This window comes from Limanda limanda, chromosome 1 (genome assembly GCF_963576545.1).
Source record: "Limanda limanda chromosome 1, fLimLim1.1, whole genome shotgun sequence".
Taxonomy (NCBI): Eukaryota; Metazoa; Chordata; class Actinopteri; order Pleuronectiformes; family Pleuronectidae; genus Limanda; species Limanda limanda.
This window is the reverse complement of record NC_083636.1, coordinates 14,717,888-14,743,853: the sequence shown is the minus strand read 5'-3', so window position 1 is coordinate 14,743,853 and position 25,966 is coordinate 14,717,888. Positions and strand designations below refer to the sequence as shown.

The 25,966-nt window shown below is 43.1% G+C and overlaps 2 protein-coding genes across 4 annotated transcripts in view; both read right to left on the bottom strand.

The window, feature by feature from the left end:
* Nucleotides 1-13,854, bottom strand: part of LOC133002744 (lysine-specific demethylase RSBN1L-like) — a gene marked incomplete at its 3' end in the record, with an annotated part of 30,630 nt that extends 16,776 nt beyond the window's left edge. The window contains exons 1-3 of the mRNA XM_061072721.1: nucleotides 13,200-13,854; nucleotides 6,472-6,624; nucleotides 40-611 (exon numbers count right to left, since the gene is read on the bottom strand). Of these exons, the coding sequence (XP_060928704.1) occupies nucleotides 40-611; nucleotides 6,472-6,624; nucleotides 13,200-13,854 (1,380 nt within the window). The remainder of the gene's footprint in view (nucleotides 1-39; nucleotides 612-6,471; nucleotides 6,625-13,199) is intronic.
* A 3,114-nt stretch (nucleotides 13,855-16,968) lies between these two features.
* ptpn12 (protein tyrosine phosphatase non-receptor type 12) overlaps nucleotides 16,969-25,966 on the bottom strand; it is a 39,161-nt gene continuing 30,163 nt past the window's right edge. The window contains exons 15-18 of one of the 3 annotated variants that reach the window (XM_061072458.1): nucleotides 22,599-22,670; nucleotides 21,145-21,198; nucleotides 20,396-20,473; nucleotides 16,969-20,000 (exon numbers count right to left, since the gene is read on the bottom strand). In XM_061072458.1, coding sequence (XP_060928441.1) covers nucleotides 19,939-20,000; nucleotides 20,396-20,473; nucleotides 21,145-21,198; nucleotides 22,599-22,670 — 266 coding nt within the window. In that variant the 3' untranslated portion in view covers nucleotides 16,969-19,938. Of the gene's footprint in view, nucleotides 20,001-20,391; nucleotides 20,474-21,144; nucleotides 21,199-22,598; nucleotides 22,671-25,966 lie in introns of all 3 variants that reach the window. The other 2 variants (XM_061072442.1, XM_061072451.1) reach the window with 2 other exon arrangements.

Here is a 25,966-nt window from a genome sequence, read left to right as displayed (position 1 = left end):
AAAATTCATACTGCAGCTGCATCCATTTTGTTGCCGTACCTGCGACGAGTCCTCGCTGAACGCCAGGGTGACAAACTCTTGGGCAAATCTCTGCTTCTGTCCCATCGACAGAGCGGAGAGCTGTGAGGTGTAGGCATGAGCCACAAGTGCCCCCCCGTTTGGCTGGTTCTCTATGTGGATGTACGGAGCAAACTCCAGACCTTCCATACCGGGGTAGGAGCCCTGCGGCTGCTGTTTGGTCGGCCGAGGGAGCGGCGCCTTGATGGAGGACAATGGATCGCTGGGCATGTTTTGAAGAGAGGCGCTTAAGAGGAGTTTTGAGGCGAGAGAAGCAGGAGAAGGAGAGGAGGGCACGTGTGAGGTTTTGTTGTTCGGCGAGTGGTAAACCGGCAGCGGCATCTTGAACGGAGACAGTGGGGATTTGTGCGTGTGATCGGTGGATAAGGAAGAAGAGGTGGGGAGAAGCAGGCCGGCACAAATGGTCTGGCAGGAGCGGTGGTACATCTTCACTCGTTTGTGCTTCTCCCCCTCTTTGTGTTTCTTCTTCTTTTTCTTCTTAACTTTTTTGATTTGCAGCTCCTCCGAGTTGACCTGGGCTTTTTCGTTTTCATCTGGACAGTGACAGAACGAGAAGAAGAGAAAGTTACCTCGTTATTCAGAGAGACAAGACTTATGAGAGGAGAGGCTGTTCTTCAAAAAGAGGAAAGAGGCGCATTAAGAATCTAATCATGTCTGCTTTCTGGAACCACATTTAAATTCACTAGATCTGGATTTTTATTTGGACCTGCACCAAATGTGGACTCATACATATCAGTCCAATAAACATGTCATTCATCAAGACCCATGAATTTTTCTCTGAGAAATCAACAAAGATGTTAAAGAATGTGAAGAAAATTTTTAATAAAAATCCAGCAAACTAACAGACAACAAACTCCAACTGGTGGAGTTAATAAGGACCAATAATAAGTGCAGTATAATGACAAGCTTCCAGGATAATAAGGTAGAGAATAAAATGGAGCGAAACTTCCAGTAAAATAGAATACTCTTACTCAGATTGTTGTCTTAACTATTATCTCAGTTTTTAATCACCATGACAAACTGATACCAGATAATCTCTCATAACTATTTTAAGCGAATGTGGACATATGAGTCATAGCTTTTCCCAGATGGTGCACATCTCCTGGGGTGCATGCATAAAATAAATTGAAGAGCCCTGCGTTGGAATCCCTGGAGAAAAGCAGATATGACTAAGCCAGGAAACCAGCTTTCAAGTGACATATTTGAACGGAGATAATAGTGTAGATCTCTTAAAAGCCGAGGGCAGGACAAAGTGGAACATGCAATTTATTTCCATGGTGCTGCTGTACGTACTGTATATGTGTGAGAGAGTGTGTCAGAGCTGTTTATGTCGTTTTGCAAAAGTATTGGTGGTTCGTTCTTTCCAAGTGGTTGTGTAAACAAGTGGACGTGTATACTTACTGTGTGTGTGTGTGTGTATGTGTGTGTGTGTCACTTTGATAGGGGCACTGCTGCCTCAGCATAATTTCAAACATCAGCTATCATCCCACGAGAAAACACACACCACACACATATATAAACACAGACCTTCAGCCTAGTTTGTTCCCCACACACGTTCAACGCGACATGAGACAGGATGAAAAATAGCAGAGAGAGAGAGAGAGAGAGAGAGAGAAAGAGCAATAAAGAGAGCAACACAGAGAAGGTATTTGCAGCACAATACCCAAGCTACTAATCCACAAGCTCTTTAACCCACGAGTCCCCCCTCCCCCAATTCACACACACACACACACACACACACACACACACACACCAGTTTATTCCTAAACATCAACCCACAGAGAAGCATTACAATAAGGTGAAATAAGAGAAACATTTGTTGGACATTACATTGATGCATGTATGAAATTATGTAATTTTAACCCAGCCAATTATTCACTGACCCAAAATGTGCTTTTAATTTATAAATACTGATTTTGGCACAAATGTTATCAACTTCAATGAGTTCTAGATTGTACGACCTGTTTGACTGCGGTTAATTCACAACAAGAAAGTCGCTTCCTTCCATATTTAGAGCAGACTTTCACTGTGAAGCATGTAACAGCAATGCATTGATATCGGATCAGTTCACTTAATCGGCATTGGGAAGGGGGAAATGGAATCAGAACATCTCTAATATATTATGATGAGTTTTATGCATATTTATGTATATTATTTAACAGATGGTCGTGAGCATTTTAAGGTTAAACAAGTTCCCTGTCTAACAACAAGCTGAGTCAGAAGCCAAAATAGCCGTATGCTGCTTTCTGACTTCCTGTATATGTTAACTCTGGTTGCCAATCTCTCTCTCTCTATCGCTCTGTTCAACTCACTCTCTCTCGCTGATCAAATTACTAACTTTCCCTCTGTCGCTCTGTTACTCCAAACATTTGCAAACGCTGTGATTAAATGCAAATACACTGTGATTAAATGGCTCACTCACAATCACTGTAAAGCTGCTCTCTGCTCCCTTAAATCTGATTCAATCCCACCATGTACCCCAGAGTGTCTGTTATCGTAAACACAGACTTACACAACGACTCTCTCAGTCACGTTGTTTCCTGACTGGAAGCAGTTAGAATGAAATACTAGGCCAAATAATCCATCTGTAATTTTCATCTGTTGACACTGGCTGTGGTATGTGGCCCAAGCCTGACTAAGACTTTGAAATGTCACAGCGTGGTCATGAAATATCATCGCAGGTACGTAACAAGTCTGACTTGACTCTTTACAACAAAACAAATCAATCGTGGATAAATGTGCCGTTGTCGTATGCATGTCAGTGTGTGGTGAGTCTGTCCGAGAAGGTCGGGGTTTTAAAGAGAAAACAGCCACTGTTGATAAATGTGAAGCTGCAGTTCAGTGGCTGAGCTCAGATTTCAGAGAAAGAGAAGAAAGCGGGACAGAGATTACGTCACAGCGCTCTGCAAATAATTCACTACTGTCAAAAGGTTAACAATGACACAGTCCGCCACATCCATAAAAAGTACAGAGCAGAAGACAGACATGTCGAGCTGGAGGAGGGCTGTTAAGTAGGCTTTTACTGGATTTCATTTATCTTACAGCATTTTATGTATTTTTGTCCCTCTTATGTGTCACTTATAGCCTGACGTTGCCATGCTCATTATTCTAGTCAGAATATGAGTCTGAGACCGCTCCATTGGGCTGTGATTATGGGGCGTGTTTCAACAGAACCAGGAAACAAAATGCCTCTTCGCTCAATTGGATAGACCTACAACCAATCAGAGCAACGTAGTATGTGACGTATGTCAAGCGACGCATAGTTGTTTTCAGTTGTCTGTTTCACAAGTTTATTCACTCTCTAAATAAATCAATGAAACTGCTGCTAATGCCGCTCGTATATCCACCGGAGGCAAAGCCCGCAGGAAGCAGCTGGAGGCCAGGGCTGCTCGTGAGAGCCCCGGCCGCCGGCGGCGTGAAGAAGCCCGCTACGGATCTCTCTCAGAGCCTCGCTACCGGCCCGGGACCGGGACCGGCCCGGGGCTCTGAGAGAGATCCGTCGCTACCAGAAATCCACGGAGCTGCTGATCCGCACGCTGCGTGGCAGAGCTCCGCTGTCATGGCTCTGCAGGAGCGTTTTACACTTCCTTGTTGCTCCAACATTAACAGCGTCCCAACTTGTGTCTTTTGTCTCATATGTGCTGAGGAGCGTAGCGCGCCCCCCCCCCCTCTCTTTTTATTTATATGACTGCTTGTGTGGCTGCAGAATCGGGGCCAGCTGATAAATTAAACTTTTTATGAATCCCGTAGGAGGACGGCAAAAGCATCTGTTCGATCTACAAATGCTTTGATCGCGTTCCTCTGTTCCTCTTTCAAAATGAATGCGCTGTCGATGTCTCTGAAACAGACTCGATGGCATCATCGACACATCTCAGCTCTGCAGGCAGCGCTGTTGGGTGACGTGGTTGATTACGTCACTGTAGATCATCTGTCAATCATCGTATAAAGCCCGCCGTGACGATTTGATTGGTCCGATCAGCTCCTGATCGGCCATAGTTTCTCCCCAACGGAGCGACTCCAGACCGAACTTCCCGAACAACAAATGTTGTGGGCGGGGCTAAGTTCGTCTGGCACCCAGGCTATGTCACTTATGTTATAACAACTGAAATTTCAGTTGTTATAAACAACACACAACATCTGAATATTAAGATCCTCCACTTTTATTTTGTTTTGAGTAAGCGCCTGACTGACATCTTATTTTGATATTCACAGACATAATAGTATTAGCATTTATATTTGCCTATATGAAAACTTTTCTTATACATAATTAGGGGTGCAACGATTAGTCGACGTCGTCGACAAAAATCTATGACCAAAATAGTCGCCAACGAATTTACTAGTCGATGAATCGTTGGTGACGTCATAGCGCGTGTTTCTCGTCGTGCCGCGCAGCGGAACTAAACGTCGTTTTACCGGAGGTGCTGATGGAAGTACCTGAGGAGTGAGCCATCTCGCTCCCTTCCTATCTCTGAAAGTCGCACATGTGCAATAGCGACGAAACATGGACCAATGTCCGTGTCCGCTGCCGCGCGCAGTCGCGTACCAGGAAGTAAAAAGTTCGGGAGAACTTCACCCGTAACAGCCCGAGAAAAACTACGTGCAGTATCTGTACAGCGGACCTGCTCTCCAGGGCAGCAGGACACGCGCATTTGAGGAGGAGGAGGCACGTGTGACTTCGTAACAGAGACGATGCGGACTCGCCTCTGTCAGATGTTATATATAAACGTATATACCTGCGCGCAGGATTCTAGCATCCATTACAAAAATATGGTTTAAACTTTTTTTTAACGAGTTTAAAAGCGAAATGTTATCCTATTGCCTGACAAACGTCTTGTTTTAATCTAAATGATTTAGTCTGAAGAAGACTGTAGTTTCGTTTGTTGATGTTTTTATTAATGTTATTTTCCCTGTCATTTTTTGTTAACACGACAAATGGATACTTGATTTTTAATTTATTTTTAGTACCAGCACTTGGCCTGTTCTTGGTTCACAGTAAAAAGGGAAACTTAAATTTAAATTAATTTTTTTTATTAGCACTTTGCCTGTCCTTGGTTTTAAATGGACAAAAACTAGATTTTTCTTTGCTTTTGTGTCAACAGTACCCTTATATGCAGCAAAGTTTATTAAAATACTTTTTTTGTAATGAAGTATCTATCTTTATTGTCTTTATTTTCAGTCATCACATGCCTTGAACAACCTCAAGCTAAATTTAAATTAATTTTTGTGTCATTCATAATCCGATTAGTCGATTAATCGTTTCAATAATCGGTGACTAATCGACTATCAGAATAGTCGTTAGTTGCAGCCCTATACATAATAATCAAGGTAGGAAAATATTTGCAACGTTAAACATGGATGGGCTACATTGTCATAGGCTATCTCTCAATTCACCCCCCCGCCTCACAATCCTAGCTGACAGACGTAATATCGTGCACACACACACATGCACACACACTGTCAGAAGGTCAGACTATATAAACCCTAAGCCAAATTTCTCCATCTGGTTGAGCAGCGTGGTGCAAAGGTCGACCAAATGCCAGGGATCGAATTCTCAAAGAGAGAAATAAAACCGTTAGAACCAGGAACGTCTCCCACCACAGATCCTGCTCTACATTGCTCTTTTTACGACAACCCCACAGTAACTGACTGTTTTCCGACCCCCCCACTGGGATGCTGAGCGGTCGTGTGTGTTGCTTGTATGTTGCGAACATAATGATGATTTATTTTACGCTACCCTGTGAAAGTAGGCCATGTTTGGTAACCTCAGCAGCAGGCTTCCACTAAGACGGATGCTGAGTTTGGTGCACTGACACATGGGAAACCATCAGTTTGATGCGATGCGATGATTTTCCGAGCTGGAGTGAATGTAATAAATGATTCCAGCTGGTTTCTGGGTGATTTGCCCCATTTTCATTCTACCACACATTGTAATGAATGATTAATAGCATCATCATCCAACTGTTTTTCTGTTTCTTACTGCGTACACGATGGGGAGCGACAGGACAGATAGGAGATGGAGAGACGGATTTAACAAGTAGCCTGTGGGGTGTGCAGCTCAAACCCACTGGACCACCACGAAACACTCATACACACTTCATATCTTCCCCGCACAATGTCTACACTGAAATTAAAAATACATCACTATTACGACGTTTGTTTCTTGTGTTCAAACCTCACCTGAGACCGATACAGTTAACAAGTGTGTGGCAATGGTCGTATTCTATTTTTTTAAGGCCCGTTATTATGGAGAAAGATAACTTCTGATGCAGACCAGAAAGACTTTGAGATTATTTTCATTGCAAAAGGTCTTTTAAAGCACAATAGTTTGATCCATAATATTAATATTCATGACAAGTCCCTTTATATGCTTGTACATTGTGTGCTTCCACCAACCTTTAATCGGCCGCTTGACTTCTCCGTTCTCCCTCTTGATCTCATTCATCACTTTGTGCTTCTTCTTCTCTTTTTCCCTCTCTCTGTCTTTGACCTTCTTCATCTCCCTCTCCTCTCGGTCTCTCTCCTTCGCCTTGTCCTTGGTGGAGTGCTCTGTGGAACCGGGGGGAAAGAAAGGTTTCAGGTCAACGACGGCAGAGTGCAGAAGATTTACTCACGCTCACTTCACTTGGATTTATGTTGATGACCTCTCCACTGAACTCCTGCCAGGTGCTTCACCTCGGCCAGCACTTTAACTTTTCCGCTATCGTGATACTCTTCCTCATAAAAACAGTTTGTCTCTGCCTTTCCTGCTGCAACACATTCGTCTCCCCAGCACAACCTCTGCTCTTATCTCTCGTGCTTTCTCAGCAGTGTAATGACCTTCCTTTCCTGCACCATTCACTCTAGAAGTTTACTTATAATCTCTAAACTACATCTTTTCTAGATAGATCTCACGTTTCTACCCCTAAACTCATCCCTCTCCCATGTTCTGCCCTCGCAAGCATGAATATGCTCCGGTCTTAAACGTCTTAAAATCTTTCTTCGCTTTTCAGCTAATTTTATTTCCTCTTGCAACGATTTTGCATCTGAAAGATTCATTCGAGTGCTGAGGGAATATAACAGATCGAGGAATTGGAGTGCGCTTTGACAACACTCATTGCAAATTGCACTGGATGAGAGCATCGGTCTAAAATGTAAAATCCCTTCACACACACCTCTTCAGTCATTTGAGTGCTTTCTGAGAGGCCAGGCACTTCTAACTGGACACAACAACACTATTTTCCCTGTAGGTCAACATCTCTCACCTCCAACTGAGCTAAAAGAATACTTCATCTTCCTTAAAATAACTCCATCTTTTATTATTAGCCTCTTTTGATTCTTTATTTTCTTGTCCCGAGGAAGAGATACTAAAGAACTCCTTTGTTTTTTTCTGCATCACTTCTTTTTGCTGTTCTTTCTTTTCCTTTCCAAAGAACTTCTTTTCTCTGAACTCCGTCAGATCCCTCTTTTAAAAGGAAGCTGTGTTCACTCTCCTGTGGATGTTGGGAGTGGGAAAGTGAACACAGTGGGGTTTGGACTCACTGTTTGCAGGATCAAAGGAGAAAATGCTTTGAAAGTATAAAAAGCTTACAGGAGCAGCAGGAAAATTAGAGTTACATCGGCACACTCGTTTCAATTATATATGAATATTTTTGAACATTCCAATTGCGCACTAAAGAAATACGTGTGGCATTCCTATATCAAATTATTATCACCTACGTACCTATATTGGCAGTGATTGGTTTGTAGAGGGGCATGCATCTGATGTCAGCCCGATGCAGGGTAGTAGTCTTTCTTTTTAAATGTAGAAAACAAATGGACCGGTAACTTTCATTAATTTCGTTGCAACTGTAATATCATCATGGTTTTACTACCAGAATATTCACCCTCAACACTGGGAGCCCCAAAATATTGTCCGTTGCCCTGGAGGCTAAATTTTCTCAGATGATATCCGATGGGCTTAGAGATTGGATCCAGACCAAGACCACCTAGTTTGGCCTGACTCCGAGTCACAGTTCACGCTTGTTATTTTTAGTTCAGCCTAAACTAAAAACGTCAGGAGGTCTGGACCAAACAAGGCAGATGTGAAATGGCCCTAAGAGCAATATTTTTCTTTGCCACTCAAGATGAAGCAGGTAGTCATTCCCCTCATACTCTGTGGTAAAGAGAAGGAACACCTAGAGCGTTAACAAATCATTTTTAGAACTATGCAAAATAAGTGCTGTAAAATTACCAGCCACCGAGAGCGGCCTGGTGGAAAAAAATTAACGCGCAACTTGTTTCCAAACATCAATTATTGCTCCACAGGAAACTGCCTACAAAGGTGGGCTCACTCAGATCTACTGCCAGATTTGAAAAAAACATGTCAGACCATGTCGCTGAAGTAACACTCATAAACTAGAGGTTTAGAGGCAATAGAAGGTAAATTAGCCCGGGTGGCTGGCGTAGCTTTAATACAGCAGAGAACAAGCGTATTCATCACAGCTTGAGAGGAGGGTCTTCTCTTTCAAATAGAGAGAAAACATCTTTTTGAACTTTGTGCGATTGAAGAAGACAGGGCTGTATAGTGCTGCGGTAGTTTAGGTGACATCCAATGAAAAAAAAATTAGTCATTATAACAAGGTGATGCAACAAAGATATAAATGACTCTAATTAAATGCGATCCATAAAACTGAAACTATTTTTTCTCTCGTTTTTGTTTTGTGTATTTCTGGCAGCAGGCAATTTGAAGGGGAACACAGCAGGTGGGTTTCACTGTTTGGATGATCACAGGAGGGAAACACTTTGAAAGATAGAGGGCCCGCGGCAGGCGGTTTGTAAAATTCAACTGCACCAGCACTCACTGGCATCCAACTTTTTCGAGTTGTGGAGGAAAATAAAAAATTCAAAAAAAGAATCAAAAGGGGTATCCACATTTGGATGCTTGCTTGTTATTTTTTTTTTTATGTAAATCGCAAACTGGAAACCTGAATCCTCCAAACGTCTGTCCTTGAAATTAACTTTATTTTGTGTGTGCAATGTTAACTTGGTAGAAACCCAAGGCAGCACAGTGTTTAGAGCTGTAGCCCGGCCAGCTTTCAATGTGTGCTAGCAACGTGATAAGGCTGGCGACCTGTCCGGGGTGTTCCCAGCCTCTCGCCAAAATGCATGCTGGGATTGGCTCCAGCCCGCTGCGACTCGAAAACAGGACGACAGCTTCAGAAAACAGATGAAGGAAACACTGATCTTATCAAAGGTTCCCATGTGAAAAGTCCTTGTTATTTCACACAATTCACATATCCTCTATTTAACATTGATTTTTAAGAGGCTGATTCTAACACGACAGACTGTTTCAATCTGGACATCAGGTTTTCTTGAGTAGATAATAAAACCAAATCATTCAAACTGTTTCTGTGCAAACTTCAAAGCTTCTTTGACTGAGCTCCAAACTGGACGTCACAGCTTGTGGAGGTCTCTCATCTGAGTAAAATGCTGGACACTAACAAACACATGTCCGACTCAGGCTGTAATGCTGTGGCAAACTGGGATGAAAGACAATGGGTAAAAGCCATTCAGGCCGAAAGTGTGCATGTGCTAGGGCCTGACTGATGCTGGTTTTTGGGTGGCGGATGCAGATACCAGTATTAGGGAGCAAAACATTTCTGATACCAAACCGCACTTTATTGAGTGCCATTCGAATTTTTTTCTGTATAATAAAAGTTTTCACTTTGGAAAATGCTGATGCAGATATGTCTGTGAACGGCTCATATCTGCCCATTTTTATCAGCCAACCGATAAATCAGTCAGGCTCTCGAAGTCATATTTTAAAGGTTCGATTGTAAGTCATACATCACTTCACTTATCAGCGGGTCAGCAGACATAAATTAAAGGGAAGTTGATAAAAAATGAAAGATGGGTTCCTCAGATATGAGTCTCGCTCCCCTCTGAGTGGAGCTGATCGGGTAAAAGGCACAAGATAGTTTCAGATCTTTTTAGTCAGTGTAGCTTAACTCACTGTGAGATTACAGGTAGACCTGCTCCCTGACAAAACCCTGAAAACATTACACGCTCAGTTTACCCCTGATGGTGTAGAAAAGGCCACGCTTCACAATTCAAGGCGATTTCAAAATGATTTAGCAGAAAGGTTCATAAAGTCTTTGTCATTCAACTGAACTGCTACTGTACATGAGTTAGGTGTCTCATAATTTTTTTGGACTGAACAAATGACCCAGACGACAGTTACTTAATTGGGTGCTGATTGCAGCTAAGCCTCCATCTCTTCCCTTTTCTCCCCGGCTGCACTCGGCCACAGAGAGGTCCCAGGCGTAGTCAGGGATTCTGTCAGCGTTGTGCACTTACATGCGCACAAGTATTCCAATTACAGCAGTTCAGACAATTACATGATTCACAGCAACCCGACTTTCCATTATCATAGTTTTGCATGACTTTTGAACAGTCAGAATGACGTGTCCACTTCCTCCCACTATCCAGAAATGAAGCCAAGATACCATGGATACGAACACCGCCATCTTGTGAGTCTGAGCGGTAATGATTAGGCGATGGCGGCCTGGAATCGAGGACCCGCCGATACACGCGCTCAACCAGCCATGAGCCATGTCCCATCATGTCGTCCATCTTTATATTCAGTCGTCAGCTGTAACATAAAAGGTCTGAGAGCTGCAAAAAGAAATGAGCTGCGTTGCATCGGCCCTAATCCCTGATTTATGTGTCACACGTGATTAATCAAAACACAAAAATAACCCGGCTGGTGATTCAGACACTGTCAAGTATTCCAGCTTCATTATTGAGTTGTGATGTCTCTGCATTCGGCTTAAATGCTCAATAATCTTTAAATCCATTTAAAGAGCTCATGGCTTGAATTATGAAGAGAACTGCATTTCATACAGTTATGAATCAGACTGTAGATAAATACACTGCGTCTCTCAATGACAACAGACACAACTTTGCCTCAGACAGGGTCAAACTGAATAAAACAACATCTTGGACACTTTCCAAACTTGTGTGTCTCTTATTTCAGGACCAATGTAGCCAGGAGTCGCTGCTCCCTCTCCACTGCCATCAGCCTCCCTCCTACAGCAGCCCCACTGCGATGATGTGATACTCGTTGGATCCCCGTAGGAAACATTCCTCTCCTCCGGGAAGGTCAGGGCGCAGCTTGGTGTCGCTGCAGCGCTCCTGAAGCTGGCAGAACTCCCTCTGTGGCTCAAGGACACGTTTGGGCGCCGTGCCTCAGACGCCGCCACGTCCTTAAAGCCGTCCATCTTTAACCACTGGCTCGGCCTGCCGGTCAATACCTGAACATTTTAATCCTCGAAAATACTGTGCTCATGATTAATGTGGATTAACACTCTCCACGTTCCCTCATCTTCACATTTAAGGCTACTCAGGATAATTACCAACTCCTGCTGCTGGCCGTCGAGCAGCTCTACACCACAGCAATTAGAGGTTCAGTGTGTTGCTCGTGAGCACGTACATGCAAGTGTTGAAGGGGGGATCATATTTATGCTCTGCTAAAAGCTAAATCTGGCTGCATCCAACAGATCTAATGAATGACTATTCTGCAGTGAGCTTCAAGCATGATTGGATTCACTCAACAAGTTTACAGCATTAAAATAAACCAAAAAGAGTGTTATGATTGCTGTATAAAAAAAAAATCTAAGTTTATTTAAATTGCTTAACCTATATCCAGCACCGACTGTTTGCCAGACAGTGTTTGTGACAGTGTGTTGGGGGCTAGTAGCCGGCAGCACGTCTCGTCCTGGTGGTCTCGCTGACTGCGGTGGCTGTTCACTGCGGGTCATGACCTCTTAAACTGCCCGACTGGAAAAGGGTGACATCATACACTCACACACACTCTCTCTCTCTCTCATGCGTCTGCTCGGTGCACCCGCTCATGTCGACAAAACACAAATGCCATTGAGACGCGCTTGCAAACACAACTGCATATGGAGATGTTACAGAACAGCCACGACAACACAGGAAATGAACCCGCAGCAAAACCCATTATCAAGAGGATCGTTCAACAGACGTTTGTGTTATTTTTCTGTTGTGTAGGTCGTTAAATAATCCTACATCTTATAAAATAATGTGACATAAAATATTTGTAATTCTATTAAAGGCCTGGTGGTATGTCTATGATGGTATGGTATAAAAACTGAGTCACGTGTATGTTGGTCATGGTCTTTTAAAAAATAAACAACATTTATTCTAATAAGTTATGTGAAAGATCAACTCAAGTGAATTGTTTTAGAAAGATAATAGAACAAAGAAAAATCTCTATCATGATATTGTTATGGATGAATCTAGACACAAGCCCCCCAGGTGTCCACGGACCTTCATTCAAGATACACCCTTTTTGGTGGGAAATATGATATAGCAATTAGAACAGATAATGTATTTGCATGGTATTTTGAGATAGTATAATTCTGCAGACAGTTTTGTTTGATAATTTGAATAATCATTTGCATTATATAAGCTTACAAAATGTACTCCCTTCGTTTATCTACTTGTTTTGCCTTCTTTGACCCACATATTAGACAACACCGTAGGTCACAGTCAAAACAAAACCACATGTGGACGCATCGAGTCACTAATCTAATCGCTGCTGCTGCCAGTGGAGTCCAGCTCTGATGACTGCACCGGGACAATAAAGGTTACACATAAAAGTGATATAATCAACACACCGTGTGCTGGAGAACAAGCCGCGGGTTGCAGAGGGGGGCGTGGTGCTCCACCACAACAACACTCACACTATAATGGCGGGCGGCTGTCATGTTGTAATGACAGCAGCAGCGTGAGGGTTAATGCGTGCACCTCTGTGAAGAACAGGAAACCACTTTTTTTTACAACTTTTTTACACACCAATATTTACAACTTTACATTGTCTATAACACGTTAGTATGGATGTATCACACACGCGTTACACACAGGGGGGTCGTGTAATCGGGTTGTTAGAAAGCAGAAGCTGGTCCGACACCAGGAGGGGTTACTGGGGGCGGACAACCTCGCGCTCTCCGCGGCCACATGCTCGAATCCCGAGTGTGTGGAGCCAAGTGTGTGTAACAGCGCCGAACTCCCGCTCGCTCGCAATACAACACAACCACACAACTTTGTGAAAGCAGCTCCAGCACATGATGGTGGCCTACCTTTGGGCGGCAGCGTGACCTCTCCGTTCTCCCTCCTCACCGCGGACAGGGGGCTCGCTTTGCTGGTGTCGTTGTTGTTGTTGTCGTTGGTCGCGGGTCCGGAGGTCCCCATCACTTTGTGTTTCTCCTCCTCCTCCTCCTCCTTCTTCTCCTCCTCCTGCTGCTCCTGTTGCTGCTCCGCGCCTCCTCCAGGAACCTTCTCGCTCCTCTCCCGCTGTTTCTCTCTGCTCCTCTTGGCTCTGCAGGAGGAGGACGTCGCTTTGCGGAGGAAGAAGTCGCTCTGTTTGAACACTTTGTGTGTGTTTGTGTGTGTGTGTGACCCGCCGGTGGACAGGGCCGGAGGGTTCGCGCCGGTGGCCGGGGCTGGAGGGTTCCCGCCGCGGCTCCACTCCCCCGGGCTGCTGCCGGAGCTCCGCCGCTGCTTCCCGGGCAGCTGGAGCTTCTCTCTGCCGCCACCGGTGCCTCCCACTCCCGCGTCCCTGCTCACTTTCTTGGGCTTCACGCTGCGGTCCTCCACTCGGGTCCTCTTGGGCGGCGGCTGCGGGTTGAAGTCCCGGGCAGGAGCCGCCTTGCTGGGCGGGCTCTTGGCGGAGACGAGCCCCGCAGCAGCAGCTCCGGCTCCGGCGACGTGAGCGGAGCCCAGCGAGTCCGCCATCTTGAGGCTCGTGTTTACTCTCTCTCTCTCTCGGCTGTTTCCAGCAGGAGGTGCAGGCGGGGGCGGGGCTCCGGCGTCAGTGACAGGCGAGGGGCGGGACCAAGGTGTGACTGACAGGTCGAGAGGGAAAAGCGAGAGGCGGGATTCAGTCAGGGGCGTGACTCCAGGTTAATGGGGCCCCGAGCAAAACACTCCCAGGGGCCCCCTCAAACAGCGTTAGTCCACGTTGGGTTGTTATTAATCTTACACCAACTAAAAATATGAAGTGTAAAGATTGTGTTATAGAAGGTGCAATTTGAAAAACGCAACAGGAAGCCCGCCATTTTTCATTTAGTATTCCACATTTTGACTTTGAGGTACTTGTACCAGGGCTTTCATCAGATAAACTTCAAATAGAGATGAGTGTCATCTCAACAAGATGGAGACCAACTCAAAGATCGATTTTTCATCACACGGTGTGACCGTAGCGTGGCGTCAAAGTTTGATTACATGCAAATAAAACAAGATGTTCTGTATCGCGGTCATACATGGACCATGAATCCTTTGATGCTGAGCCGTCATCAAACAACTCCACTCCTGCAGTGACAGTGTCAGTGGTCATAGATCAAAGGAATCTTTATGTCTTGCAAAGGTGACGTTCTCTCTTCCTTTCTCTCTCTCAGAATTGGGACATTTCTCAAACCCTGTAAACATTGAGGTACGGGGAAGGTTCATCCTTCGCCAAAGGAGATGATGTTGTCATAACTCCACTGTTTATTGTCCTATCAGCACCAAACTTCTGTCTCATGACCAGAGTCTAAGCCTGAACAGCTCTAGGTGTCAATATTAGAGTTGGGTTTTTTTTAGGCAAAAGGCAAAACGCATGCAACTCTTCAAAATGCATCTGCTCGGGACGTACTGTTTTGCAGTCCTAGAAATTTCAAAATTGCATTTTATAGTTGGTACTTTCCAGGGTTGAGGTTGTATTTTCTACTTTATATATTTGACAGCCTTACTTAAAAGTTACTTTTATATTTTTGGATTTTAGATACTGGTTTTTATTTATTTTTTTCAGGCAAATGAATCGGCTTTTTGAGGGCTTTAATATTACTTATATTATTTCATATATCATAAACCTCTCCCATTATCATCATGCACAGTGTTATATTAGCAGGCTTTCGACTCCTCATGCACTTGATTTTTATTACTTCACTTATTGTTTATATTCTTTGATATAGTAACGGTGGTGCACAATACATTCCTTTGGCATTAATATCTATCATATCTTAACTTGAGGCCCCAGCTTTTAGATCTGACACCAGCATGGTGCAGAAAGACCATTAATGGTCTTTCTGCTCATCACTCTCTCACACACAGAACACATCATTATGCAGTGACTCCTCCAGGGCTGTTTACACTTTGATTTATTGAGATGAAAAAATGTTCTTCCCTTGGAGTGACGGGCGGACCTCTCGGTACAAAGCATGCCAGTGTGTGGACAGCCAACCGTGAATACTACATATGATTAGCGGCTGGACTAGGGGGGTTAAGTTACAACTTGCTGTTAATACAGTGACAAGTTGATGCAAGTCAGAAGAGGAAATCTGATTGTGTGTGTGTGTGTGCAGTGGCAGCAGGAGAAAGCCAGGAAGTGTATGAGTGTGTATTATGCAAGTTTGACTCCCCAGAGCAGCTACTGTATAAAACTAATTTCCCTAAAATCAATCTGGTTGAAAGTATTTTCTATTCAAGGCGTTAAAAAAACAGCTGATAGTTTTCATTTCCTTCAGATGGCAGCACAGCCTACTGCACACATACATACACTCTGCACTGATTGGCTATATGTATAAAGCCATTACATAACTGCTCCATGGGAAAACTGAGGTGACCCAGTTAAGGTAGAAAGCTGGCTTAATTTACACTAGACGCGGTGTGTGTGTGTGTGTGTGAGACACAGACTGTGCATTGATTCTGTACCACTGAGAGGAAAACTGCTTCATAGAGTAAAAATAAAGAGGATAAAGTTATAGCATGTTAAGGAAAGAAAACACTTTGGCTATAAGTGGCTCCCTGGTTCCTGCTTTATGATGTATATATTAAACCTAAGTATAAACATTGGTCCTCTGTTACATATAAATCCTGCAAAGAGTTTAATTCATGTGTTTGATTAATGCTATCTGCAAGTGTTCAATTAAAATAAATAAAATCAGTTGTAGCTGTAGAAATAAATACATTTAGGAATGTACAAATAGTCTTTTAATTTATTCCTGTATTTAATGATCTATTTCTGCATACTTTTGTGATTTTTTGTCCCTTATTGTGGAACAGTTGTTCAAGTCAGGAGCTGTTAACTTAGTTGTAAATTTTGGGGCTTTCTACTTTACTTCTTTGAAATGTCTATGTGCTTTGGCCTTTGAACCACTCCCCTTGTAAAATTAATAATAGTTTAAACAGTTAAACTGGAGCCAGTCAGACTCCTGTGAATTAAGTGGTGGTACAAAGGCTTTTTTTATCTGTTCAAGAAAGTAGTTTTTGTCCTTAGTGGTAAATCATAATTTCAGCTTCAAACTTCAAATGAAGTTTCCTTTTATCAGACTGATTATCCAACAATAAATGATCATATAAATGTCATAAGATAAATATGCAAATTAACACCAAAGACAAAGCCGTCTTAACGACGTCTGCTACACAGGAGATGTTGTATGGGAGCGTGTGGGTGTAATTAATCTGAAATGAGCGTTAGCTACATGTGAACACCAGCAAATAATTACAGTACGCGTGTTCACCTGCTGTGCCTCCCTGAGTGTAAAGTGAATACAAATGTGAAAGCCTGAAGGTCTGTGTGTAGGACACTGAGCTAATGTGGGTTATACCTCCTGCTATGATTAAGTAACTGTCAAATTATTATGCATGCCTCCATGTGTGGGTCGGCAGATCTTCCAGGTGTGAGAGGATCTCCTGCTGTGATGCCCCATACACACACACACACTCTCTCTCTCTCTCTTTCACACACACACAGTATATATCAAACTGATGCTGCGTAAAAAGTTAATTTTGAAGTCACTTGTGATTGACATTATCAGATGATGCCAGTGGGAGACGCAATTTAATTATTTTAAATCTTGTGGCTTCAGAGACAATTCAGAGTGATTTATTAAACACTTGACTGGTTCGATATAAATACATACTTCACACACACGCACACACACGTAAATCCACATGCTTTTTTGTTATTATGCACAAAGAAAAAAGAAAAGAGGCGCATCATTACTTGACGTTCAATTTTACTGATTGATTTCTGCAACATACAAACATTTTGGGAGTAAGTGTGTGTGTTTGTGTGACAGGAAGAGGACAAGGGGCGTGGCTGAATGACAGTCCCACAGGAGGCGATGAGCAAGCAGCAGCGAATCATATCAGTCACGCTCACGCCACTAACGATGATTGGAGGAGAGGGGACGAGGGGAGGGGCGAGCTCTCTCTTAAAGGCACAGGTGGGCTCTTTTTCTGAGATCGAGGCGAGTGCGGCTGAGGGGAGAGAGACATGGCTAAACGGAAAGAAAATGAAGCTGAGGAAAAGATGGATACAGTGAAAAAGAAAACCTCCTCTCATGTTACCGAGCAAAGGGCGTATTCTGTTTTTGAACTGCCGACAAGTTAAGAGATGCATTACCAAAGTGAGCAGATGTGTTGAAGACGGCAGCCTTTCAAAAGGTAAAAAGGCATGAATGAGGATGGAAGAGGAGGAAGATGAAAGAGAGAAATTGGGGACAGAAGAACAACAGAATCTATGAGCGACTGAAAACGTGTGAAGAGGGAAAAGACGGAGAGGCAGAGAGATTATTTGATAAGAAAGAAGCGGGGGTTTGGATGAGGAGCAGTGAACTTGTGATGCAACAAACAACCGCGTATACAAAAATAACTTTAAAATAGCATTTACAACAAAAAAAATGACCATTATTATTATTATTATCATCATTGCTATCATTAATATTATTATTACAATCTTAGTAGGAGCCCGTTGTTGCTATTTGAATGTGACCAGCTGGCAGTCTGAGCTTTTCATCTGCCAACCGATTTAAAGATAAACCAAAAAAATCAATCTTTTTAAGAATATAATTAGAACATAAAAGTATAAAATAAAAGAACCCTGAAACATTTGACAGAGGAGAAAAACCAAAGGGCAGCAGAATAATTTACAGTTTGAAGGGAAACATTGTGTAGAGGGGAGGAATCATATTCATCATCATCATCATGCACTGACTTTCTTACATCTTCTGTTAATATTTAAGCAAAAACAAAAATCTGAAATATTATATACCTAAACTGCCCTGTACAGTTCTTTATCTTTATAAAAAATGCATATACTGTATAGTTACGGTAGCTAATGGAGGAGAAGTTAGCAGAGATCAATTCAAATCTGGAGAAAACAGTAGTCCTGGGTCCCTTGCTGCTTAGGGCTGATTGGATCATTGTCTCAGAAGCAGGTGAAGAACGACTTGGCCGTCAGATGAGAAACCAAACGAGTTGCATTTGGATTTTAAGAGTTTCACAAGATTCCAGAACACTGAGGTCTGCTGTGAGTAAACCGGCTGCTGGAACGAAGACGGGCCTGGTCGTTCATCTGAGGGCCGGCAGGACGACGAGAATGAGAAGAGAAAGGCGCTGAGAGAAACTTAAAACAGCAGGTATGAGTCTCAAGTTAAGACCAGGAGATGCCCAAACAACAACATGGAGGGAAATTACCTTAAGAGAAAGAGCCAAATTATGAAGGACTGTCTTCTCTGGGAGGGGGGGCGGAGTAAGTCAGGCTCATGGTCCCAGCAGTGAGAGCCAGAGTCACAGGGCTGACGAGGTGTTTGGTCATTCATAACGTAATGATAACCCGGCTGTGACTAGAAACACGGACGTCAGATTTTCTGGGCACAAATTCTTAAGCTAGTGCTTCAGCTACGATATCACTGGATCAATCTCGGGGGTGTAGAAGCAACGACCTCCAATCAACAGGTGGAAAATAATCAGATTGCAGCTGTAATGTCCTCATCTAACTCCAAACTTCACAAAATGCTCAACAAGTCATTCAACAGCCACGAAGCAGGATTCCGGAGCCGATAAGCTCGACAGTCGACTTCAATGACCAAACCACGTCAGCCTCATTACTCTGGTAAACAGCATAGAGATGTGAGAGACTAGAGCCTACGCTACTGCAGCTAACGCAGGACAGCTCTAATCTTTACGTTTCTATGATGATCCTGTTACAATGTAGCACCAGCACACAGAAAGAGGGAGAGATATAGAGAAAGAGAGAGAGAGAGCACCCTGGCAACCTGTAAATACCCAACAGAAAAGGTTGCATCATGGGTAACAGATTATCTTGGGTCGCTTTGAAGATTGTTGTTCACTCAGTAGGAGGAAGCAGACACCTGGGAGTCCAGTCCCAACTCAGTCATCAGCTTCCAACAGTAGCTTTTGTGATTTTTGAAGATAATTCCTGATTGAGGACACAAACTGTTACTTTTCTCATTTGGTATGAAAACAAAGTATTTTTCCTCATAATTTGAGGGGAACACTTTTCATTTTAACACGTCAGGATTACGCCTACACTCCTCTTCATTAATCTTAAGAATGGACAAATCTTCATGATGTGTCAACAGCTCAGAGAGAAAAAAACAAGACCATTTCTTAATCTACTCTCAAGTCATCAAAATAAAAAAAAAAGAGGAATTATGCTTTAACCATTAACAGGGAAATAACCAGACTGATCCCAGGTCAGCGTGTCGAGAAGTCAAAACCTCTGGCATCAGCAAGCTGAGCAGGAAAATGTGGACTTTGTTCTGAAATGGACAAGCCACTTCAACAGTGAGTGTTCTTCTGCTCTGCACAGTGGCACTTTGAAGGAAGGAGTGAGGAGGAGGAGGAGGAGGAGGCGCTCCGTCTCGACAAGCTGTTGGCACAGAGTCACACAGAAGGCCCTTCTATGTAACACTGTGCTGTCTGTCTGTCTGGGTAGCCTCTATCAACTTTTTTTTGGACCAGCCAGGTGTGATCAGCAGAGTCCGTCTCCTGACAGGCGAGGACGCTGATGGGCGGACGGGCAGACGGCCATCATGTCCACTCCAGGGGGGGTTCTCGAGGGCCTCTGGGCTGGATGCAGCGGTTACCGAACCCTGAAAGGAGAGGAAGTTCTTAGCCGGCTCTGAACTGAATAAAATACTTCCCGAAATGTCTTTCCCAGGAGACAAATGTGCCTTCAGTTCTCGCCTGGTCTCAAAATGATCAAAACATTTTCTGCACGTGCGGCCGTGGGCTAGATTTCCCCATCAGCAAAAGCAACTACACACATCGAAAAAAAAACAACAGATGACATTAATAGAAACCGTGCTTGTCAGCAAAGGGTTTTGGCTCCGACCAAAAAATCATTACTTGTGCAAATTATACTCGGGTTCCTCCAGAGGGTTGACAGTGGAAACCTGGCCGACGGCAGCTTGTAGTCACAGAGAGTCAAGGTAAAAAGCACAGATGTCTGGACATGTAGAAGAGAGACGACAGCAGACTTACCCACCCAAGTCTGCCTTGCTGTCTGTTGCTGTGGCAGATGCAGGGTCAGCCGGAGATGTCTTCTTAACGCGGTCTGACACGTCTGCACACGGGCAAACACACACACACGCAGGTTAATGGGGTGGAAACACTGTGTGGATATCAAGTGATGGATGTGTTCAGGAGGTGTTGCGTAATGGTTTTAGTGATGCATGACCTGAATATATAAATTACACGGATTTATAAATGCTCAGATGGAGTTACACTCCGAGCAAGTGAAAATCACTGCAGAATTCCTATAGTTATTCCTTTTTGGATTATCCTCTCTTATTATCCTCTGTTATTGTCTCACAACAACAGACACTGAAACTACTGAAGCAATAAATTGGCAGTAACCATCAGCACAGTTCTTGTAGCACGGATAAGCATATACACCCATTTCTCATTTCACTCCTCTATAGACGTGTTTTATCTATCTACCCCCCCCCCCCCCCCCCCCAACTTTCCGTATCTTTCTTTCTCGCCATTACTCACTCTCTCGCTCCTATAGCCGCCCTTTTGACAAATTCTTTCAGTCTTATCGTGCGCAGGCTAATTTGTAAGACAGTGAAGGCCATGCCTCCGCCTCTGCTGACTATACCTACGACAAACACATGAACGCAGCACAAACAAGGACAAACGTACAGGGACTGGCGAGCAGATAAGGCGCCGCTACACGCGCCAACACGCAGATAGACGGGCAGTGATGGACAGTTGTGACGTGTGTGTTCGTACCTGTGGGTGAGCCCCTCCAATCAGCCGAGGCCGACGTCCTCACATCCAGAGGGTCTGGCGGAGAGCAAGAGAATGAGTGAGTGAGCCGAAGAAAGAAGCAAGTGATGACAAAAGGTTCACACACACACACACACACACACACACACACACACACACACACACACACACACACACAATAACACACACACACACACACACACACACACACACACAATAACACACACACACACACACAATAACACACACACACACACAATAACACACACACACACACACGTTTCCTTTCAAATCACAATAGCTGCTTTCAGACACTGAACTCCGGATCATTTTATGAGATTATCCAGAGGGGCTGTGTGTGAGAACGCGAATATCCAATGCAGCTGCTCCCAACATTAGAATGTCCAAGTGAGCCCGCACACAGCAAGAGATTCTCTGGTGTTGACGACGAAAGAGAGGAGCGATACACGTAGAAGACACCTAAGACGATGCCAACTTGGAAAAGCTTTGAGATTTGAGAGTTTTTGGTGATAATGGTTTTGCTGTAGACAAAAACATGCTATTTCCGCAGGGGAATTAATACATCAGGTTCATTCTCCTGCATGCTGCGCAATCCCTCCCCTGAATGTGCTGGAGATTTTCCTGTTGGTGTGAACGCTTCCTACCTGGAGAATCTCCTGCTGTGCCGGTCATATGTGAAAGGGAAAGTCCGGAGAGTGTCCCGACGCAAGTGTTCCGACACTTTCCGGAGTTCATGTCTGAAAACGGCTTCTGCTTCACAGTACCTTTCCATTTTTCTTCACCACTCAGCCTTCAATCCAAACATTCCTCCATCTATCGCTCACATCGCAGAAAGAACAATCTCCACTCTGGCCTTCAAAGTGCCTCAAAGCTTCATCTTCAAATGTGCAAGAATTGCTTTTTCTTTGAAACACAATGAGGCGGTGAATACAGGCCTTATCTTTACACACACACACCTCCACTGCAGGTCTGAGAAAACTGTAATGCTGCCCTCCAGTGTTGTAAAACCGATAAAACCTCTCGCACAAGCATCATGTTCAAAGTTAAACACCGCCTTTAAATCTCCTGCTGTAATGTGGTTGCATATTTTCATCCTAAAATAAGAGAGACGTCAGAGGATTGATACCTGAAATGTGAGTGTCCCTATGTCTGTTTAAAGTGAGGGTGGGAGAGAAACTACTTGTTCATACACTGTAAAGGTCCAGATAAAAATGGAAAAATAAAAACATATTCCTGTTTTTCTAGCTGCTACGTAGCACTGATACCAAAACAAAAGCAACAACAGACCACATGGATATTCGTTTCGTATTATAAACAAAAAGCTTAATCAATTTTCTTGGAGTTGATCAATAACTCGGAACCCAGGGGGCGAGCCAGTGCGTCCTCACTGCTGGGAACACACACCTGAGATTCACCTGCGACCAATGCAAACGCACCTGTGGCCAGTATGAAGGACTCGGGGGTTCTCGCAGGGAGGGGGGGAGGGGAGTCGTCGCTGTCCCAGCAGTCTGGGATGAAAGGTCAGAGGTCAAATGAGAAGCAACATTATTGGCTGACCGAGGAGGAGAGACAAGAGATCGGCAGTGAAATGACAAGAGACAAGACAAAAGCTCAGCTGCTAAAAACACATCGATTCCTCCTCCTGTATTTTGTTATATTTACAATAATTTATTTTACACATGCACCTTCACTGTTCACTATTCAAAATTGATAATAGTAAGTACATTAAATATAAGTAAGTCAATAATAGAATTTGAAAAAGAAAATAAATTACATTAATGTTTAATATTTTACCACTTATGGAATAAATTTGATTTACTTGTGTTTTTTTTGTTCACTTGTAACTCAATTGTCAATCTGTCTTTGTTATATTTTATAAATAACATTAACTATGCTCCAGACAGTCGTGATTACATTTTCCTGCAATCACCTGACCTCATATCCTCTTCGCATTGAACATTATTTCATATTCCCCATCTCTGTGAGCAATATTGCTTTTCAATGTCGTTTGGGATGAATACCCACAGGCCACTGCCACCATGTTGGGCTCCTGCAGCAGGTTAAAAGAGTACGATAAGAGGAGAGGGAAAATATTCTACTGGTTCACTGGTCTCCTCGTCATCTAATAGTCCGGTTAAATGCAATAAAGAAAATAATATCATGAGGCAGCCACACCTCTGTTTACCATAAATATCATGAATATTAAAGAGTCGTATACACTCTACCTAGTATGATACTGCTTTTTAGCAAACCATTGTCCAGTGTGTCTGAAGAGATCTGATGATCAGATTACAGGAGATCAGCCCGGATTAGTGTCACATCCTTCTTAATAATGAAGAGTGATTAATGATCAGTTACGGGTCATAATTTAATATTGATTATTAAAAGGCTACTTACACGGATAACAAATCACAACTTGTATTTTTTATGTTTTAGATGTATGATTGTTGTTGTTTTTCTCATAATTGATTACAAATGATCTGATCTATATATATTTGTAATCTTGTATGTATTTGATTCCAATTGCTGCCTATTGTTACGTACTTGTCTTCCATTGATAGAATTTAAAGAGCTAATATTATTTTATTTAAAAAAAAATTTCTCAGATATACAGAATATTACGTAGAAAAAGATTCTTGGGCTAATTTTTAATTGTTGTTTCACTGTTTGTCCAGCAGAAGGCCCTCTCGCTGCATTAGTTCTCAACACATGAAGCAGAACGTCACAGCTGAGAAAAAGCTGGTTCTTCACAGTTTGGGGCCCTGACTAGTGTGTGAAATAAACTGATGGAAAGTAAATTAAGTACCGCAGCATTTTAGGGAAGTCCAGCATCTGTTGCGCTCTGTGCCTCTGAGTCTAAAATCCACCAAACAGTATGAAACAAGCAACATGAATGGATTCAGTGACAGTGCAGCCAGTAAAACAAGCAGCCACCAGCTTTTTTCCCCTCGAAAAACCACAAAGCAGCAATTAGCTCAGTGCAACTCACCAACAAGCATTGTCATTAGATTCTTGCAACCAATCAAACAGCAGCCATTAGCTATTCATAACCGATTACGAAGCGCCGCCGCAGCCCAAAACAAATGATGAGCCAGGAAAACCAAGCAGGCCGAAAGACAGACCACTTCAGGCCTGTGAGGCAACAATCCTGCATTTGGTTTGAGATAGTGGGACGACCTGAGGAGAGCGGAATGTGGGAAGTCAGATATTTTAATGGCTAAAAAACTTTTTTTAAATTCCTTATTAAGGAGAAACAGGTTACTAACATGACAGTTTCTCAGTGTTGCTCCTAAATGTTTAGGTTTGTCATGTGGCTGTTTGTGTTCCTTGGTGTATATGAGTAATACTATTAACAACAAAATGTCTGTATAAATTGTAAAAGTTAGATTTTCCCTAGTTTTTCTGATTAGTTTTTTCCAACCTTAAAACTAAACTAGCTTCTGTTAAGCTGCTTACAGATATGCACTTAAGTCCTGCATCTTAAAATGGATTACAGTGGGGAAATTTAGTCAAGTAAGCTTCCATTTCTGACCCCTGACAAGTGTTTCACATTTTATTTGAATACTCTTAAGTCGTTGACAAAATGTTGTCATGCAACTTAAAACTACTCCCCATAAAGGTATCAGTGTTCTGGTTGCTTTAATTTAGATTAAACAACCTCTGCATGACATCAATAAAGTGTAAGATTGTTGTGTCTTCTGATTCTAAGACAGATTGTAGAATTTATACAAGATTTTATTGACTGATCCCCATCGTGCCTCCTCATGGTTTCATCCCAATATCTAAAGAAAATGCAGTTTTTCTTTTCAGATCGGAAACGTTCAAATGCAAAGTCCAGTTCAATCCACTCCACATCACACCAAGAATCCGATTTCAGAATCTCCAGATTTTGAAATCAGACAAGGAAGAGAGAGGGGCATCGTTCTCTGCAGCCCAGAAGATCCAAACCTTACCCACTGCGATTGTGACCGTGCAGCAATACAGAGTGTGACCCTGATCTGCTCAACCCAACGTGCACAGAAGTGTGTGTTTGAACATTTTGTCAGTATCATGCAGTGTCGATCCTTCACCATCTGACATGCACACACACAGAGTTCTCACTCACAACTGCACTGAAAAGAAAAAACAGACACAAAAAATACATGGTTTCTTTCATTTGTTCTCCTGTTTGCAAGTTCACCCACTTACACAAACCCACAAGCTGAAAGAGAAAGAGAGTTGTTTTGACAGATGTTTGCCTAGTAACGTTTGCAGCATTCCTCACAAACCAACCAATTAGTTATCCAGTCATGCTTTAGAAGAGACTCACTGGAAATTCTCACTCTGTTTTTCTCTCTCGCTGTTTTGTTGTTTTCTTTTCATTCCTTTCTTCCAGGATCTGGTGTTTAGTTTCTTTCTCCCAGTCTCTGATTTGCCCTCAGCAGTAAGAACAGTATAACTCAGTGTGCGTTGACAGGAACTACTTGTCGTTAGCATGTGGTCTGTCTAAGACCTCTGTGCCCTTACTGACCCAGAAAATGACTCCACTGTGTGGTTTCCCTGAGCTTATGTGAGAGTGGATGATAAATACAAGGCTGTCAAGTCTCAAGGCTCATTTATGCTCAACGTTTGATATGTTTGTCGGTACTATGTGGTTATTTTGTCTGTTTTAGCGCACTTCTGCTGAATGCTTATGAATACAGCTGAAACAGAGCAGAAATATCGGAAATCATGGCAGGGCCGTGTAGCTGATAGTTCAAGCGAGTCAATAAGAAACAATGAAGAAATGTCAATAATGGGGCAAGTTGGACCAACGCTGTTTACA